A 20,547-nucleotide genomic window follows, 5' to 3' on the forward strand; every position below is an offset into this window, starting at 1 on the left:
ATGAATGATAATGTGTCCTAAAGAGCATTATCGGACCTGCGTATTAGGGGAAGACTGAGCAGGCTTTTTCTCCTTTCTCTTCCTATTGCGTTTGTTTTTTTTAAGTGCAACTTACTAAGTTGCCACAAGAGGGCACCAGTCCTTATAGTTGTGTGACATTGACAGGTTGCCTTTAGTCCTTGCTGTGTCAACATTCACAAACCCACATATACCAATGACAAGATTAAGCCTTAGATAGGCATAAAATGTTGGCAGTTACCTCCTTAAACCTCTCCAAATATCTGATTTGTATAAGTGTATCAGTGGAAGGGGCTTACCTAATTTCTGGCAGCAATGACTGACCCTAGAGCTCATTTTCCAATAAGGCTCAATTGGATTTAGCACAGCCAGAAAATATTCAATTCAAAGTGTAACAGTTCAACAGCTCTAGACTCTCATCTAAAGGGCAGTCTCAAACTGAACCCTGTACACAAGCAGCAAATCAAAGAACAAAACGTGTTTGACACACTGAGAAAACAGAAGTTTTAAACGTACCATTATCATTAACAGTTAATCAATTATGTGGCCCTTGCCATTTAATCATGGCAATTACTATAAACGCATATAACTGGGGTGAGCTAAGACACAGGCTACGCTAAGGTGCTTAAACTTTTCTTTTAAATAAACGAAAACATTAAACAGCTTATTACATTTACAAAAGCTTATCCACAACTTCCAACTTTCGGTAGTACCAGCCAAGACACATATGGGGGCACATTCGATTGACTCTCCAAATGTAAACATGGGGAATTAATCACAAGGAACACATCTTACAATATTTACAAGTTAATGCTACACTATAAGTCGGTTATCTATAGATAAAGTGAGCGGGAGTGCATCAATAGTGCACAGAGCCTCTTTTTGGACAAGGAATCGATTGAATGATCAGATTCAAGAGATTTTGCTGACAAGGACACAATTACAATTCTATCAGTTCTACTCCTTAAAGTAGACTTAAATGTCAGTGTGACAAACAATTGTCAAAAGTGCATGTAGAGCCACACATTTTTTTGAAGGGGGTATTACATATGTCCCTAACTTCCTTTAGCTTGGTTAGATCACAGTCATAAAAAGAAATACACTAGTTGATAACAGCTAAGTATTAGTGATGAGCTCTATTAGTGATGAGCTCTAGTGTGCCAATAATAATTACTGTCCAATGCTCTTTAGGAGAATCAGACATAGGCATATAATGCAGTGCTTATCGTTTAACACTATGGGTCACATCATGATGAAATGCACACAGTTAATTCAGCTACGAAGGCAGGTTGAAGTGAATATTTCTATTCCTATGCTCTTGGCATTCTGCAAACTAATTACATAGATCAGGTTTAATGATTTAGTTGGGAGGTGAGCTGTATTTAACACTATGCAAGATCAACGAGTATCCCATAATTTAAAAGATTTAAACCTACAAATATAGGCATGAGTATATTAGGTTTTACTAACAAGTCACAAAAAAGTGCCATATCGTCTCAAAGCCAGATCTACAGGAGAGGATAGCGATTGCTTAACGTAAGCAACAGATGAGAGTCAACAAAATAATTCCGTCTCCTGACTTGGGGAATCTCAAGCGGTGGTTGGCTGATTGTAGATCTGAGGATCCCTATCTCCCACAGCACCTTTCCTCTTCTCCGCTTCACGTCTCACACACGCACACCGTCACAAACACCACACTGCATTGCACAGCCGACTCTTACGTGTCACAACCTCTCTTGCATCCTTACGAACGACATAACGTGCCACAAATTACACACTATCACAATTTAAAAAATGAAGACAATTAAGAGTACATTTTAAATATCACTAGGGTTAAAGATAAGGTGCAGGATTGATTATAAATGCTGTATAACATTACCTAACTATAGCAGGTGAGCTAACAGGATTTGGTTATTGGCAATGCCATATACAGGTATATGTTCAAAGACAAATCAGCATTTGGTTATTGCTGGGTCGGATCAGAACCACTGGCTACATCTTGGCAGAGAACGATCAAAAATAAATCATGTTTCTCTTCATAGTGTGGTTCTCAAAAGCAGCTCTCATTCGACTGATGACCCCTGTATGAGTGACGATTTAGGGAAAATGTTCATTAGCTCCCATTCAGTAAGAGATGCTACAATCAATGCATTGTGCATGGAGCAAGGCTCTGTAGATGTGTATGTGTGGCATCTGAGAATCCCAAATGAAACCAAAACAGACTTGTGAAACTGATGAGGAGATGTGGTGACGACGCGTCCTACTGGACTCTGAGGTTATCTATTGTATTCAACAGAGTAAAAAATAACTATTTCTTATTGTGGTTGGTGTATGTGTTTATATGCCACAAGAAGCCTCCATTTAGCCTTCACTCAAACTGCAAGACTAAACAGTGCAAACCGACGGCCAACACACAACATGTCGTCGGCCACGGCCTTCACATGGCAGTTGTTCCCTCCGTGCAAATGTCACTGAGGTGCATCACTCTCCCGTACAGGAGTCTTCTGAAAAGTCCAAGCTTAAAAGGAAAAAAACAAAACAAAAAAAAAAAACAACAAAAGTAACAAAGTGCTTTCGATGCTACAGGAGATCCGTTAGTTGTTGGAGTTCATCCTACCGGCAGAGAACAGGGGCGGCGGCGGGGGTAAATGCGGGGCGGGAGGCAGCCCCCCCATGGAGTGTAGCAGGGGGAGGGACAGCTGGGTGCCGTGGTGGGGGTGGGGGCTGGAGGCAGCAGCGGGCGTGGTGGCGGACGTGGCGGGCAGCGCCGCGCCCAGCTGGACCTGACCGGTAGAGTCCGCGGCGGGCGAGGCCAGGGGCCGGTCGAGGCCGAGCGGGTCGTTGCCGTCGGCGACCATGGGGTTGCTGACGCGGAAGCATTTCTCCTTGTGGGCCTTGAGCATGTTGGAGAAGCGGAAGCGCTGGCCGCACACCTCGCAGGGGTACGGCTTCTCCCCCGTGTGGGTGCGGCGGTGGCGCTTCATGTTGGGCCGGCTCGTGAAGCTTTTCCCGCAGATCTCACAGATGTACGGCTTCTCTCCTGCAAAACGGAGAGAGGGGGGGGGTCAGGGACGGAAAGAGCTCACACTCTTGAGAACCTCACCTCATCTGTACAAAGAATTTCAAGGTACAATACTGTGCAAAAGTCTTAGGCATATGTCAAAGAAATCCATAAAGCGAAGATGCTTTCAAAACTAATGAAATGAAAAGTTTCTGAATATCAAAAATGTACAATAAACAGCAGTCTACTGACACACTAGTGCAGAAACCAAATAAACATCTAAGACTTCTAAGAAATTTATATAAAAAATCTAGGGTGCCTAAGACTTTTGCACAGTACTGTACATCATAGCATTTCATTTCATTTCATTTCAAACCTTTATTTAAACTCGAATAACCATTGAGGTTGCCCTCATTTACAATGATGTCGAGTTACAAACAAGTTAAAAGTTTAAAATAAATAGGACAAGACATAGATGAGAATAAAGAAAATCAATTAAAACAGTTACACATTGAGGCAGGGAGGTTTGTGATCATGGTTTTAAATTGTCCATAGGTTAGTAGAGTATTGATTTTTAGTGTGTGTTGAAGATCATTCCAAGAATTTGGAGCACTAAAATAAAAGGCTGATTGTCCAAATTTAGACCGTGCTTGGGGGACCTTAAGCATAAGCAAGTCATTTGAGCGAGTTTGATAGGGTCCAAGGTTCCAGTCCAGCATCATTGAAATGTAAGGTGGTAGCTTTCCAACGAGGGCTTTATATATAAACAAATACCAATGTTTATCACGCCTCTCTGCCAGAGAAGACCAACCCACCTTATCATACAGGATACACTGGTGAGTACCATAGCTATTTAAAAACAGACATTGCTGTACCGGGATTCAGCATCCACACACACCCCGTGAAAAGCATCAAAAGTCCTTACCAGTGTGTGTCTTCATGTGTTCATCAAAGTACTGTTTCATGTTGAAGTCCTTTCCGCACCACTGGCACATGAACTGCTTGTGTCCGATGTGGATGCTCATGTGGGAACGCAGTTGGTACTTATACTGGAAGCGCTCACTGCAGTTCTGAAATGGCAAACAATGAATCATAATATTTCTCACACACTGTATATTCATATCTGGTCAGTATACAGTAGAGTACAAGGAGGGTTTTATTCCATCTTTGTTGGAAAAAACAATACAACCTGAAATTAATCAGTCAATATCTTAAAAAACACAGAAGACTCTATTAGGGAGGGGAATCTCTCCTTTTTAGATAAATTCAATATGAATCTCAACATGCAGTTAGTGATTCAATCCAGCAAAGATATTTCTGAGCTTGTCAACGATTCAATACAACTGCATTTATTTTTGATTAGATCTGATATGATACCATCCAATATGTTATGATATGACTCAATTTGATTCAGTGCCATTAGGAACAATGCAGAGTATACTTATGATGTCTTTATTTTGACTGTGGGAAAACGTGACTTGCTGAAAGAAATATGAAAATCTTCCATTATCACCACACCAAAAATAAAGAAACAAGAGATGGGGCTCATGAGCCCTTGTAACATGAAGCACCGAAACACAACCACTGTGGAAGTGCCAGTGTTTCTGCAAAACAGATTCTGACAGACTGATAGAATGATAGAATAAAATTCAACGGCAGGACACAACTGCTTATTTTTTGTTTGTGGCTGACAAACTGCTGTAAAATATTAACTCAAATGTATCACTCCTTTAGCGCATATGTGAAAAATATGAGAACAATTACAGAATCATGAGCAACAAAAAGTCTTCAGAAAACCTGTCATGGCGACTTGTCAAGTCATGGCGTTTGACGGCTTCAAACGAGTTTGAACGCTCAAACACTTCCAAGTCTTTGCTTTGAGCCGTCAAGTCCTGACTAACACTCCCACATCACATGGACGCAGCAAAAGCTACAGCCACATCCACAGAGGAAGGGATGTGGCTGTAGTCGTAGAAGAGTGTGACACGGAGGGAGACAAATGCAAAAGAAAGAAACGCTAATAGAGAAATCAATATTCACGATTTTTACTGTCTAATGGGGTTCCCTGGGTAAAGAGACAGCCAATACTATCTGCTAATGACCGCCCATATTTCACCCAGTCCTGTGTGTTTGAATCGGTGCAGCCGGATCTTACACTGTTGGCCCCGTCTCCCTGATTCAAACTGGATAATCGTTACACCCCTGGACTCCCAAACATGACTATTTTGCAACTAAAGGTCAATAATTTCATGAGAGTAGGTGTCATGCTTTTGAAATAGCAGAAATGTCATTGTCGAATGAAACTATGCGAGTAAGTGGAGAGTAGTTTATAAAGGGAGCTCAAACCTCACACTTGAAGGGCTTCTCTCCTGAGTGCTGCAGAGAGTGAACCTTCAGGGACATGCTGCGCTTGAACGACTTCCCACACGTCTCACAGGTGAATGGCATGTCCTTCGTATGGGCTACACACACACACACACACACACACACACACACACACACACACACACACAATGCAAAAAATTAGCTAATGGTGCTCCGTAGAGAATCACTCCTGATCAAATTGCAGTAGCAGGACAAATAAACCAACTGCTTCCTTATAATAGTGGTGAAACGTATGACAGAATAACACTGGAAAGACAGCAGCCATGACATCCTGCTCACTAGCTAATTAATATGCTGAAGACAATGGATGTGTCTGATCTAGTTGGAAGTATTTCCAGGATAAGCCATTTCCTCTGTTGTTTCCTGCGATACTAAACAATGCTTTTATAAGTTTCCACATCCAGCTCTCAAGCAACTGCTGCGGTACAAAGGACAACTGTGGTACCCACTGAGGCAATATAAATAAATCCTTTTTTATTGTTGAAGCATGGGTGTGTGTATCAATTATGCTACACTGGGAATGAGGTAAGTCTGTCTGGGAAAAAAAAATAAGATGCTTATCTCCCCAAAAAAGGGAAGAGGAAAGCAACACCACCCTCCCAAAAAAATCCCACACAATCAGAGGGACACAGAAGAGGAAGCCTAGAGAGAACACAAATAACTAACTCAGTGTTTCCTCTGTGTTCACTTAGCAGTGCAGAGAAAATGTGAAATTAAAATTAGCATTGTAATTTTGTCTTACTATCACCTAAAACTAAAATAGTGTAGTCAAATGTTTTAGAAGTAATGATTTGAATATGATTAAAAGATATTTTTAGCACTACAACCTCAATTTGAAACACAACTTAGACCCAAACAGAGACAGATATGGGACAAAACTACATTATCCTCTCAAGCACTACAGCTGCTTGAAATTACAGAGGCAGTAACTGACGGAAACAACCGACCACCACAACTCCCAGGATCCTTCATTTCTCTGCCACTCACCGACCATGTGCTTCCTGACATGAGCCATGGTGTAGAACTTCTTCTCACAGATCTCACAGGAAAACTTTTTCTCCGCGTAGCCATGGACGATCTTGTTATGCTCATGTAACGACCACAGCTTCTTGAAGGCCTTGCCGCATGTTACACACTGAAAAACAAAAAAAAAAGATGAGCTATGACCAAGATAACACGACTACTGGCACTATTTGGATAAATGGGTGTCATAAGGTGTCATGAAACCATCATTTTAGGAGTTCATCATCTTGAACAGGCTAACGTTTAACAAATACACATTAATCCAGGTGTGTGTGTGCTCATACAGACACTTAAGCGTGCACTGTACCAAAAAAGTAATTAGAGTCAGTAGATTAAATCAGCAAATGATCTTCAAAACGGATCCAGCTGCTCACTGCAGAGGCTGGAATAGTGGAGGTACTGGGAGATTTCAGACTTTATCATTACTGATAGCCAGTTAGACTGACTTACTGACTGTGTCCAATTTAATATTTGCACAAAATATGGTCATGTATATAATATACATAAAAGTAGTCTTATATACAGATTATGTAAATAATCAAGAATAATGCTATATTAACTACTATATTATCCAAAGTATCCAAAAAATGACATATTTTTTAATTACTGAAACTATTTCTGTAACCATCATCATCATCATCATCATCATCATCCTCATCTCCATCATCATCACCATCACCATCATCATCATCACTTTCATCACCATCATCACCATCATCACCATCATCACCATCATCACACCTGAATGCTCTTCTCACAGTCGGTCTGATGGTGCAGCAGCAGCTCACTCTCCAGCAGGAAGCGTTTGCCACAGTTGTTGCAGATCTGCATGCGGTTGTGAGTGACGTTCATGTGCTTTTCCAAGTACCAGCGGTTGTTGAAGACGCGCGGGCATTTCTTACAGGGGAAGTGCTGCTTCTCCTCCAGCCTCACCTTCTGGCCCAGGCTCTCCGGGTCCAGCGTCCTCTTGCGGCCGCGGCGCTGGTTGGCCAGCGTCGCCTCCGTGAGGGTCTGCCGCATGGAGGCTGTGGTGCCCGCCATGGTCAAGGCTCTGGTGCCCCGGCGAGGTCGATCCATCATGGCCGGCTGCTCCAAGCCTGGAATGTTCAGGGTGTTTTCCTCCTCTTCCTCATCCTCGTCTTCGTCCTCCTCTTCGCTGCTCGGCCCCAGCATGTCCTCCCCTTTCAGATCGTCGTCGTCATCTTCCCCAACCGCGTCGTCGTTCTCCTCCTCGTTCTCCTCCTCGTCCTCTGAATCTCTCTCGTTGTCGTGGCAACGACCAAACATGGTGGCCGTCTCTGTAGCGATTGTGGATTTGCCCTCTGATCCCTTGGACACATTGAGGGTCTGGTTGTTGAGGTTGACCTCAACGATGATCTGATCTCTGTTGAAGGAGGTGGTCTTTGACTCCTCCCCATTGCCCTCCACTTTGCACAGAGCAGCCACACCCCCGACAGCCCCGCCCCCTGACCCCTCCTCCTTCTGGTAGTATTGCTTGGGCTGGGCGGCCGTCTTCCCTGGACCCTCCTCCACTCTCACAGAGAACGGACTGCTGCCCTCCCGCGTGTACACCCTGCCCAGCTCCGACTCCTGTTTGATCTCCCGGTACAGCTGGCTGGGGGGCATCGCTACAGCAGCTGGGTCGCCGCTGCCGAGCCCTTCCTGATTGGCCATATCTGCGGAGGTGGTTCTCAGCGAGTGGCTGCTGATGAGTTCACGACAGGAGGCTGCGATGTCGCTCATCTGAAGCAGGGTGGCAGCGTTGAGCACGTCGCGGACAGTGCGGCTGCTCACCAGCAGTTTGGAGGTGTAAATAAAGTTGAGGATTTGCTGCAGGCCCTGGGAGGTCAGGGCGTCCAGTGACAGGTCCACCCGTCGCAGCTGCTTGCTCTGGGCAAAAAGGGAGTGGAAGAAAGGGCTGTAGGCCGCCAGCACCCCCTTGTGGGCCGGGAAGGTGCTGTGCTGACGCACCAGAACGATGTCGACGTCGCACAGGTCAGGCTGGAAGAGGCGTTGCTCGTTCAGCCTGTCCATCAAACAGGTGAAGTGCAGAGCCACATCCTCCACCAGAGAGAACTCAGTAGAGGGGAAGTCTGTGGTCTTCTCCACTATGAGCTGAAGGCAGAGAAAGTGATGGAGGGAGAGAGACAGAGAGAGGGGTTGGGGGAGGGAAGAGTTGATTATGCAGTAATTCAATAGCCACTGATTTCAATCACAAGACATTGTTAAGAAAAATAACAATTTTGTGGCATTGCATCAAAGAAGCAGAGACATAAATAATGCTGAAATAAATACTGAATAAAGATGCCCTAAAGTAATTATCATAATTGTCTTGCACATCAGCTTCAGTCTGTTAAGTGCACAGCGCAAAGTCATGGGCTCCAAGCATGCTGCACAGTAGGAGTCATTGAAAAATCAAAAGGTATAACACTCAGCGCTCTGTGCAAGGTCCTCAACTTCCCAAGGTGGGTTTATTTTAGCACAGGAAGGGCAGGGTTTCGATCCAAACGGGATGTGAGTGGGGACAGAGCAGCAAACAGCACACACACGCGCACACACACCCACACACACACACACACACACACATGTACATACACATGCGCACATGTGCATCCACGCGCACAAAACACAGACACACACAAACACAAACACAGTGTCTCTCTACAAGGTCTGACTGGTCTGTGCATTGGTATTCAGTGCCATCTCCCCTCCATTAGCTGGCTCTCTCAGCACACCCACTCACTACACCGTCCCTGAGGAACAGAGAATTATGCACAAGACAAAACACGTCCGGAGAAATAATTAGGGAAACCATGCCGAATAAATACTAACTAACCCTCCAAACAATTAATGGAATTTATCATTCTAGGCCCTTCCTTGAAGGCAGAATAGGAAGAATATTGATACAAGTCTGTTCTGGCTAATGTTAGTAGCGTGTTGCTGGAGATGATGTAACTATAAGGCATAATTACATCTGCTGTTTTTGCATCTCTTATTTCTGAGCATACGCTGTTGCTTGTACTGGACCAGAGATGGGACACACACAACAAAGAAAGAAAAAAGAAAACAGGCAAGAGATTCAATTAACAATTAATTTGGTTTGGGACAACAATCATTGTGGCATCCAATAGACTCTAGACTCTAAATGAGTGTGATTCACACCACCAAGACCTGTCCTTTAAACAATAAAATATCAGTTTTTCAGCTCTGCCTGCTGCCTAATGTATTTTCTCTTTAAGATCAATGAAAATGCCCTTGCATTGTTCAGGCTGGAAAATGGATTTGCATTTGGACCTAACCTTGAAAATGTGGCCTGTTTGAAGAATTCAATTATCGAATGTTAGATTTATTCATAGTTTTGAGCTTCTTATTTGTACTCGGAGCCAGAGAAGAGCGTAGATTGGGTTATCTTTCTGTGCAAGGCTGCAGACGTTGCCCAAGGGCAACACGCAGCAGCCTCAATCAGATCCAATATAAGTTGCCGACTGGAAGTTATGCTCCTTTGGTGATAATGATCAGCTTCTTCACTAGTGATTCAAATAGACAACGTTGTCAAAGACTAAGTTCTACAGGATGAATATGAACGAATAATTAATATGCAGACTTATATAATAAATGCATATCACCATGTACAGCTTGTGGTCAAAATAAACATTCAACATCAACATTAAAGGGATACTTCACCTAAAAATTTAAATTTTGTTGTGATCTACTGATGAGATATATATCGGACCCACCATGTAATTGTTTGGCTTGGAGTCATTTTATGGTCATTTTTTGCCCCTTTTGGAACTCTAAAGAAATGGTCTCCATTCATTCCAGTTGTTTTAGAAAAGAGAAATTGTTTTTGGAAAAGCAGCGCTAGCAGATTCGCTGTGTGTTACATTGACATACGAACTTCACCAGTGTTTCAATGACATGAGGGTGAGTAGATAATTTTCATTTTGGGGTACTATTCATATAAGTTGAAAGGTTGTAGTGTGGGGTATATTTGCTGGCCTGGTTTACTTTTAGTTTTAGCTTTAGTTATTATTCCTTACAGCATAATGCTCATCGCTAACAAAACAATTGTGCGCGATCACCTTCATCCCCGTCCTGGAAGCCATGTCTTCCAGGATGGCAATGTCCGGTCCATTACTCTGGGAGTAGAAAATCTGATCCTAGGGATTTGAACATAGGGATTTGAAAAGCATGATAATGATGTTAGCCGTATGCAACTAACATCGGATCCCAAATGAGCAATTGTGGGGAATTCTGAAAAGATGTCTGGGATGGTGTTTTCCACCACTGCCTTCAAGTTGGGGGCCCAGGTGATCACTTAGAATTGAAATACATGTATTAGCAATGGTAAACATTGACACTGCACTCTAGGAAATGAGTCTTAATTAGTCTTAATGGTGGTGTTGCAGTTATTTTGACCGTGCCCTGTACGCCGTTTGTCCTCTTATCTAATAAAACCGCAGTCACATTCAAATGCAGACGCCATAAAACTTCACCTGTGCACCGCTGAATGACAAAGCGATCTCTGACGGTGAATGATGCATTATTTTCATCCAGACTGATGCTTCAGAACTATTTCATCCCACAGCAGTTAGCTGTAGTAACGATGTGGCTGCTGTGTCTGTCACAATATGCAATACAAATAAAGAGGAGGGCATCTTGTCACATTTCATCACAGACGGAAGCCAAACAAATCGAGCGAGTACTTTGAATAGAAAGAGCCCGTCCAACTCTCTCGACCTCTGTCTGTCATTATCTCTCTCACCCCCTTTCACCCCCGCCTCTCCCTTTCTTTCGAAATGTCAGGCAGAGAGCTTGTTTGCTGTCATTAGAGGGAGCGCCACCTTTAACCACCCTCTCAATCAGATGTCTCCCAATACATTATTCATATTTGGCCTGACCCGTGACAAACACGCTGCGGGGGGATTACTGACACACCCAACAAGAGGTGTCATTTAAACAGGCTTCAATCAAAGCTCTGTGCAGCCTTTACAGACAGATCACTCCATCATCTGCCAAACACAACATGTGAGGGAGGGGATACTCTTGCACTGTAGTGACTTCAGAGGGCCCATTTTACATAGTAACTCATCTCAGTGTTAATGTGTTTTGATCGAATTCTATTTTTGTCTCTTATGTTTTTATTTTAGTTTATCTATTATTGTTGTTTTAACCACTTTTGAATGAGTTTCTCCTTTGTATTTTGTTATTTAAGTTTTTGTAAAAGTGAATTCAGCTTTTAGATAAGCGCTCCATGAATAAAGTTTGCATTATTTGTCCCCCAAACAATGAAAACATGGCAATAAATATGTCTTTACATTGTATTCCAGCATTTAACAAAATCCACTGATTGGCCTGATGGGGGCGCTATAATTAAAAGTCAAATTTTCAAACTTTTAAAGTCCGACTGACACAAAACTTGCTACACAAATCCAGCTGTCCTTACAAATTACACTGTTGGCTCAAGGGGGGCGCTGTAATTAAAGGTCATAATTTTTAACTCAAGACATCTCATACATAACTGGTCCAATTTTGATAAAATTTGGAGGGAAAATGTATTTTGGCACTGTGTTGTGGCATTTAGAAACACTGCACCGATTGGCCTGATGGGGGCGCTATAATTAAAGGTCAAAATTGTAAACTTACAAAGGCCATAACTGCTACACCACTGGTCCGATTTTGATCAAACTTGGAGGGATGATGCATCTTGTTACTGATTGGCCCAAGGGGTTCCTGCATTGTTTGTGGGGTATGACATGTTTCACTTATTATTATTAGTGAATAGCTATTATTTCAGCCATCTCCAGTGACAGTCAGTGCCATTGAACAAAGTCAAGCTCACAGTCGGTATGTCGATCAAAGCTTCTAGTTGGTTCTATAAGTAAGTGGTGAATCCTCACACAGTTCAGCCATGCCGAGGCTGGTGGTATGCACTTGGCAGGGACCCGACTGCTGGAGCCGAGCCAGACAGAGCAGAGTCTGAGCATTTAGCAGACGCAGGAATGAAATCCCTCTTCTAATTTGACTTTCACTGGTGAAAATGCCCTTTCTCTCCCACACTCTCGCACAGGACGGGCCGGGTAGATTTACTACTCTATAAAGTCTGCATTTCCTTCACTGTACAGCTCAACCGCACACTGTGGATGTGCCATGACCTCCCCAGAGCTGCCATTTTAAAAGTTCCCTTGTCTGTTCACTGCGGTGTAGTGGACGCTTATCTGTAAAAAGAGCTGAGGCCCCCTGTAAGGGAAGCACATGTAGCTATAAAATATTTCAATCTTATGCAGTAATGTCCTTCCTTCTTTACTCTTTCCTGGGTAACAGAACATACCTACTTTTTGCAGGCTACATTTGTATCACACAGACCTGGGCAAAAAAATATTTCAACATTGCCTTAAATGCTCACAATCTCTTCAAGGTGTACTTACTGAGTGTAAGAAGTTGACACTGGGAAGATAAGATAACACAGACCGATATGTTATTTTCAAGAAATGGAAGTCAGCTACTATTGGGTGCATATCTGGTATCATGGCAGATTTATGAGCTGGGAACTAAAAAGCATCTACTGTATCTTGACTGTCTTGTTTGGGCGCTGACCAGTGAACAGACTGAGCCATTAGCAGGGGCCAATGTCAGAGCACAGCACAGAGTCATGGACACATCAATAGTGCGAGGGAGGGCAGGCTGTATTCAGACAGGAGGGAGTCCTGGGGGGAAACACTGCGGAGGTTTAAAGCTTTCTCTCTGTCTGTCTCTCTCCTCCACAGACCCTGTCAGGACTGCTGAGACTGAACCCAGTGTCCTCTTGCATTAACTCCCAACTCTCATATCTTGCACTTTTCAGACTAACCTACATCTAACTACAGCTGGGTGATATGGACAAAATTACTATTATGATAATCCAAAGAAATATTTTGATATCAATATATAATGTCTGCTAACATGCAAAATCACATGTTAAATAACCAAATTGATCTTCATTGCACTGAACTGCATGGTAATATAAAGTACAATAAAACTATAAAAGTAATAAATATTTCTTAATTTGTTTCAGATTCAGATTGTGAGAGATTTTAATTTGTATTGTATGCTTTTTTTCTATCTGCTTTTTATTAATTTAGACAATATAATGTGTATTAGAATAACTCAATATTTTCTATTTAAAGACAATAAACAATGACATTAAATTATTGACCAGCCTTATGTCCAATTTATATTGGACTTTTTCTATTGTAGAAGTTCTCTAAAAACTATTCCCCAGTGTATTGCAAGGCAGTTTTATCAATCAAATCTGACTTCATTCTACTTCTAAAAACCTCACTCAGGCCACAAAAGAGTCATTAAATGAATTTACAAACAAGCACAACTTGCCACCAGCCAAATGTCAAAACGTCCATATGCACAGTGATGTCTCTCCACTTGGAAATGACAAACAGAGAACAAAGAGAGATCACCCAACCTCCCATAGACATGATGACAGCAATCCCATGAGCTCATTCCCTGGCCCTCTTGGCACACAGCGGGGAGGGGGAGGGGAGGGTGTGTGTGTGTGTGTGTGTGTGTGTGTGTGTGTGTGTGACGTGCCAGGGCTATGCCATAACAGCCGAGGCCACTTCCACCCACTGAGCAAAGAGCGCACTCAGCAGCCCCCTTCAGAGGGAGGTGTCCTGCTGAGGGGCCCGGCGCGGGGCTCCGTGTGACTGACACCCCGAGGAAGGCGAGTGGGCACCGTGTCAGCCCTCATCTCACTCACTGGCACCGAGATGCCAGAAGAGCAGCGTTGCAGAGTGCCCACCCCTACGCTCTCACACACACACACACACACACACACACACACACACACACACATATCCCTGAGTCATCATCACTGCAGCGGACAGGAGAGTGTGACAGGCCCCAATGCAAATGCTCCACGAGGAGATCAGCCAATTACGATAGCAAGTTGGTCCTCGCGCCGTTCCCTCTTTAACATGAGAGTACTTTTATATTGCGGGGGGAAATGGATCACCGTCATAAAGAAACACAAACCGAAGAGCAGGAGAAGAGCAGAGCAGGACAAGGGCATGCCATGTCTGGGGGAGGCCAATCAGACAGCCATTAAAAAGTCATCAGGGTAATGACAGACAGTGTGTCCTCTGTGCGCTCACTAAACCTCTGCCGCTGACGCCAAACGACAAGACAGGTTAGTCCCAGAGGTGCCGAGCCAAAGAAGTGAATTCTGATTCTCTGGGTGAGGATCGTGGCGCTGTTTAATCCTCGGGTGTTATCTGGCCTCGGCTATACGCTGGGCTAGACTGGCATGCAAAGAAAGCAGTGTGCCAAGTTGCCCCCCTCCTTCCTTCAGTGTTTGTGCCTAGTGGAAGATTTCTCCTCCGTCTGCAGTCTGCACTCCCTCCTCTCCTCCAAATCCAATCAGCACAGAGACCCAGCACTGACCTTGAGGTAGAAGAAGCATATACAGTAGCAGATGTACAAGCACATCCGCCCACACACGTGCATCCAGACACGCCAGCAAGCCCGAACACACACGCCTATGTGGGCATGCATGCATTCTAATCATTCATTTGTGCCCACAGCAATGCATAGACAATAAAGATGCAATCAGGAATTTGGTAAACGTGATCGCAGTACAAACACACACACAAACACAGACAAATACAGATCTAAAATGTGACAACCGGCTCCTCTGAGTCACATTATCCTGTTATCAAACATGCTGCTCTTGCTTGTATAGATCAGTTGGATCAGTAATAGCACAAGTGACAAGGTCTCGCTAGAGTAAAGATTTGGCCGCTTTTTTACAAGCCCTGCGGTAATCATCAGGGGGCTATGATAAAAAATGCTCATAAAAATCAATGTTCAATGACTAACTGGAGAGCCACAGCAAAGGGTGGCAGCACGCTCGCCACTGAGGTCACACACTGCACCGTCACATGCACAGGCACATTAAACCAGAGTTTAATACTCTCTGGGATGGCACTGCTTTATCAGATAATAAAGGCATCGAGGCTGATAGTTACACCTGGTTGTATTAGGCTGTGGTGTTATATCATCCAATAAACAAGTGGTGCATGTGCATATAGATTGATGCTCCACTGAGAATCAGCAATCATCAATCATCAACAAGCTGCATGGGGAGAGAATTACAAAATACTTGGGAGAATTTCAGTCTAAATTTGGACCACAGTTTGCAAATAGGACTAAATATTTTGCTTGCAAGTATGTGCTATACACAAACTATTTAAGTTTGGTTAAAAGTGCTACATTTTAAAACTGTTGTATTTATTTGTAATAGCTATAATAATGACTTAAATTGGGAACTATGCAGAGGCCAGATGAATTTGTGTAAACGGAAAAGGGAAAAAACTCAGCTCACTCGCCCAACAATGTGACCTGCCTAAATACGTCACATCCGAATAAGTTTTCAGATAAAATTTACAGCAATCAGATTTCAGATACAGCAATGGGCTAATTGGAAAGTACTTTAAAATGTGCTGCTGGTTATTCAGTTTTCTTTTTCTAACACTTAGCTAATTATTTTATTCCCCTCAGCTTATTAAAACATCAAACTTTCCAAACCACAGCATTCACTGCCGGCTGCAATTAATAAAGACAATATTATCAACATTAATGCTGCCCTAATCCTATCCATCCAATCTCCCCTCCATATTGTAAGGATGAGGCTTTTCCCTGTGCTAAGCTAGAGGTTTGGACTTGCCCTAGCCTTGCCCTGGTGGAGCTACACCATCTTTCACCATGAGATTTAAAACACATTTCCATCTATATGTTAATGCAACCACAGGTGACAAGCCAATCTACAATTGATATGCGTTTAGCCGAGCATGAAATTGGGATGCACAAACAAAAATAAGGATGAGAACACAGCATGAGCACCACCTCAGCGACGTACAGTACATTAAAATTTGACAGTGTGAGCGCGATTGCCTCAGCCGCATGATTTGCAAAGTCCTTTTACCACGTTGTCCTTTAAACAAACTGGACTATGTTTGATCAGTTGGGCTGTGCTGGGGACAGACTGGTGCTGGACAGACAGACGTGATGTTGAAAGAAGATGTCAAGCGATGACCGGACCTGAGATGACTCTGACAAGAGGTTGGATAATCAAAGGTGCTGCCTGGCAGGGCGGCGGCGAGGTTAGCGCGTCCGCACTGAAGCTCTGCCAGGAAGTTTGTGTCTGGGCCAATGAGCTGGGAGAGGAAGCGCTGAGTCAGGAAGCCTGGCCAAGAGAGGGGCCTGTGGTGCTGGCATCTCTTCCTCACACACACGTTACAACGCTTCACACAACACAGCTCTGTTGGAGTCATAACACACTGTTCCCCAACAAGCGCGGTACACGCATGTGCACAGTATGGACACACAAACAGACACACACACGCCTACTGTGCATGCATTCAGACACCAGTAAACACAGGGATGCAGAGCCAAAGACCTGTGGCACAATACAGATTTGTATTTGTATAATGCAAATGACATTATTAAAAGACATCTATCAATTTTTAAAAAAAATGACAAAACTGAGCTGCCCCACAAACACAAAATAGCCAAAGGAAATCTCACCAAGAGCAAAAGATGTAGAAGCGACTACATTAGAGACAAAAGAACATTATGATGTCTGGTGGAGGGGAGGTGCAGACAAAGACAGACCCAGGGGGTATTACACAGGATGAAACTGTGATATCTTCATTATCCCTTTCATAGCATGACACAAAGAGAGAAGAGGCTAATACAAGGCTCTGAAGAGCTCCTTATCAGAGGAATCTCTCTGGTGTGGTAATACTCTGTGTGTGGAGTGAGTTGATATGTTTGATGAGAAGGTCAGAGAGGACAGAGAGGAACTGACTGCTGGAGGAGGAGGAGCATCAGCTTTCTATAGCCGCACTCCACCAACCAATCAATGGACGGCTGAGAATTGGTGAATATGAGCTCAAAAACTAAAATGGTAATTGATTAGTTTGAAGTGAATGGCGACAACAGGCAGTTGATACTGCGCTGGGGTCACACAGGGAGGACATTGTTCGAATTGTTCAATGCATTAGGACTACTGAAGTAATATGGGTCCTTACATGAATTTGTAAGGATCTTCACAGTCTATCTTATTTTATCTATTTTATTTTACTGTAGTAACACACTTATATAGAATAACATTTGTTGCCACTGCGACTAGAAAGCAGCTAGAAAATGGATGAATGGACGGAGAATGATGATCATTCCTGTATATAACCAAATCACACAACAACGTGTGCGTGATTGAAAGTCAAACTTTGTAATTGTGGTGACAATCAATTCAAGGATCTGCTCTTTCCTCTAGCTATTCTCTGAAAACAGACTGAAAACTCATGCCCATCTGCTCTAAAGCTCCTCCTAAGTCTCTCTCACTGGCCCAAATTCAGCTAAAAGCTATAAGAATATTTTGGGAGGGCCCATGTTTAAACTCTCATAACATCTTCCAATGCCTGACAAAGAAAGGCTAATATCCTCATATCAAGCTGTGTAACAGCAGAAAGCTGTTTGTCCTGTTTGATAAAGAAGTTCAAAGTCATTTGAAGAAAGTGCAGTAGGGGTTAAATTACAGTAACTGTTCTCCCCAGATGAAATACAGTAACGCTGACCTGCACTGTTGCTAGATTGTGAGAAACAATAACATTTCTGACAGCATTTATTCCAAAAGAGACTTTAAAAATGTCCCTAACCAACAAGCTACGTCAAACAAACTCCTTCCAATTCAACCAACAAGAAAAAAAGAAGCCTTACATAAGCTCAGTGAGTTTGACCTTGCTGTCTGCAAAGCCTTGTCTAATGTCCTTAATCTCTGGGGCATAAATTAGCAGCACCTATGGTCTTAGTTTCCAAGGAGAGTGGCCTCCTACTGGGGGCCGGAGATGTCTGCTGGAGTTTGTTGCTCGGCTGTGGAATGGCTGCACTTGTCACAAGGACTAAAGACAGTTCCTCGCTCAGCACCGAGAGACAGTGAAGCCTCAAAGTCAAGGGTGGGCAGGAATGCCCTGAATAGGCAGTTACGTAAAACTCACAGCACCCTGCGAGGATACAGGGCCAGAGAGAAGGAGCCACTCAAGACCCAGCCATGACTTGACTGGTATATGAAAGTATCTAAAGGGCCTAAAATACATGAACATCACTGCTGTGTATGGAATGTGTTTATAATACATGCTTAATATTCAGTTTATATCGCTATTATAACTGAGTACACTGCTTTACACTTGCACAAATCCAACAAACAAGAGAACAACAAATAAAAATATTTATATTCAAACAAGGTGGTTCATGGGATATAGGGTGAGGCTATTGATTTACACAAAATTAGCTAGGCCTAATCCTCTTTTGATGTCAACAAAGTAATTGCAGAAATTATCTGGGGCATGTCGGTGTTTACCAACACAGGCAAGATACACTATCTCTGATCACGTTTACTGGCACATTTCATTTGCCTCTAGAATGAGCCAAGTACACTTTGCACTTTGTTTATCACAGCTTACCCTCATGCGTGCAAAAAAGCAAATTGAAAAGGAAAGAAAAACACAGCAACAACAAACATCTCTCCCTCTTTGCTCCCACCAGAAGCCACCCAGCGAGCACCAGGGCTAACCCCACTGACCTGACCCAGATATTAACCCAAGCCTCCAGATGTGAACGCGCGCTGGGATTACTCCACCACTGCATCAAGCTCCACATGCTTTCCTAATGAGGCATCCTAAAATGACCCTGGAGACAACGCTGCCTGTCTGACTCTGTTCCTCTCTATCTCTCTATCAATCTCTCTCTCTCTCTCTCTCTCTCTCTCTCTCTCTCTCTCTCTCTCTCTCTCTCTCTCTCTCTCTCTCTCTCTCTCTCTCTCTCTCCCCTGTGTGGTCTTCTTTCATGTATCCTTTCCTCAATCTTCTACTGTAAGGAAGAGTCAAAATATCATGGCTCCTGTGCACTTTGCATCAAGTTAATTGAGATGATAAATGTCAGGGTGACAGTGCAATGATACAGTCAAGTTAGTCATGATCACAGAGGAATATTGGTAAAATATCAAGTCATTAAAAAAAAAAAATCAGACAGCATTTAACAAAGATTATCAGCTAACTTCATGCAGAAGACAAAGCACACTTTTTGCTAAATTAATTATAAAACGCCATCCAATAAAATCTTGCATTAAGAGTTTTACAACAGCACTGTGGTTTTACCATCAGAGAATGTAATGACTGAATTTATTTGCACTTGGCAGCCTCAGTCAAGACTGAAAGATGCTTATTCCTCAGGGACCATTCAGACACCTCTGCCTGTGTCACTTGTGGTCATGCAAGTGAAGTTAAAGCGACATGGAAGCAGACTAACAGCTCAACTGCACACACACCTCGAGTAAAACTACAGTGAGGAGATTCTGTAATTTATGCATGAATATCAAAGCATAACAAACTTGTCCTGCACTGTCAGTCTGGCTTGTGCAAAGGGGGGGGCAGTTTAGTTTCACTATTCACTTACTCATCCTGTCTACATATGCACCAGTCACGACCTGATCCTTGCAGAAGCACCCTGATATGAAAGAATTTAACTCTTTCTCTGCAACAATGTAGCTATTGTAGCCCTTGCATTCTTTTAGCAGCTTCAATTTCCAACTTGTGCTATGTAGGCAAGTTACAAACTTCACCATAAAGCATACAGTGCAAAGAAGACGTTTATGACAGCGAATGCTACAATAACATCGTGGGGCAGAACTGTGGCAAGTTTGATCGGCCTGCTAAGTAGCTCAAATTTGCAAGAGATCAAGAAGGGACAAAAAATAAACAAAAATGCAGCGCTCTTTTGTAGCCTACCATTTTGATCCAGCGTTTCGAGGCTCAAAGGAGTCCCAGTATAACTCCTTTCGCATCTGTTTTCCCTTCGCCATGAAAATGATCGTTGAATTCTCACATTTCTTCAGTTTTTTCCTTATCCTCAATCTTTTTTCCCCCCGTGCTACAGTAGCATTCAGACAGACAAAAATGCAGAGGCTGCTTTTGCAGAAGGAATTGGTGATTGGAGCTCGGGGATCATATGGGCTTTTTTGTCAGACGTTTTTAAAGGGACACGGTACTGTGTAACGTGGAGTTGCGAGA

The 20,547-nt window shown here is 43.2% G+C and overlaps 1 protein-coding gene across 1 annotated transcript; it reads right to left on the reverse strand.

Annotated features, from left to right (window-relative positions):
- Window positions 1-2,612: 2,612 nt before the first annotated feature.
- Window positions 2,613-20,378, reverse strand: zbtb47b (zinc finger and BTB domain containing 47b). Its single transcript, XM_071542085.1, has 6 exons — window positions 20,266-20,378; window positions 7,169-8,542; window positions 6,392-6,539; window positions 5,366-5,481; window positions 3,945-4,089; window positions 2,613-3,058 (listed from the first exon to the last, which is right to left on the reverse strand). The coding sequence occupies exons 1-6, from the start codon at window positions 20,266-20,268 to the stop codon at window positions 2,613-2,615; spliced, it is 2,232 nt and encodes a 743-aa protein (XP_071398186.1). The 5' UTR covers window positions 20,269-20,378.
- Between the last annotated feature and the right edge of the window lie 169 nt (window positions 20,379-20,547).

This window comes from Centroberyx affinis, unplaced genomic scaffold (genome assembly GCF_046629955.1).
Source record: "Centroberyx affinis isolate AG114_WGS23_722 - 3 ecotype Tasmania unplaced genomic scaffold, CSIRO-AGI_Caff_v1 ptg000224l_1, whole genome shotgun sequence".
Lineage (NCBI taxonomy): Eukaryota > Metazoa > Chordata > Actinopteri > Beryciformes > Berycidae > Centroberyx > Centroberyx affinis.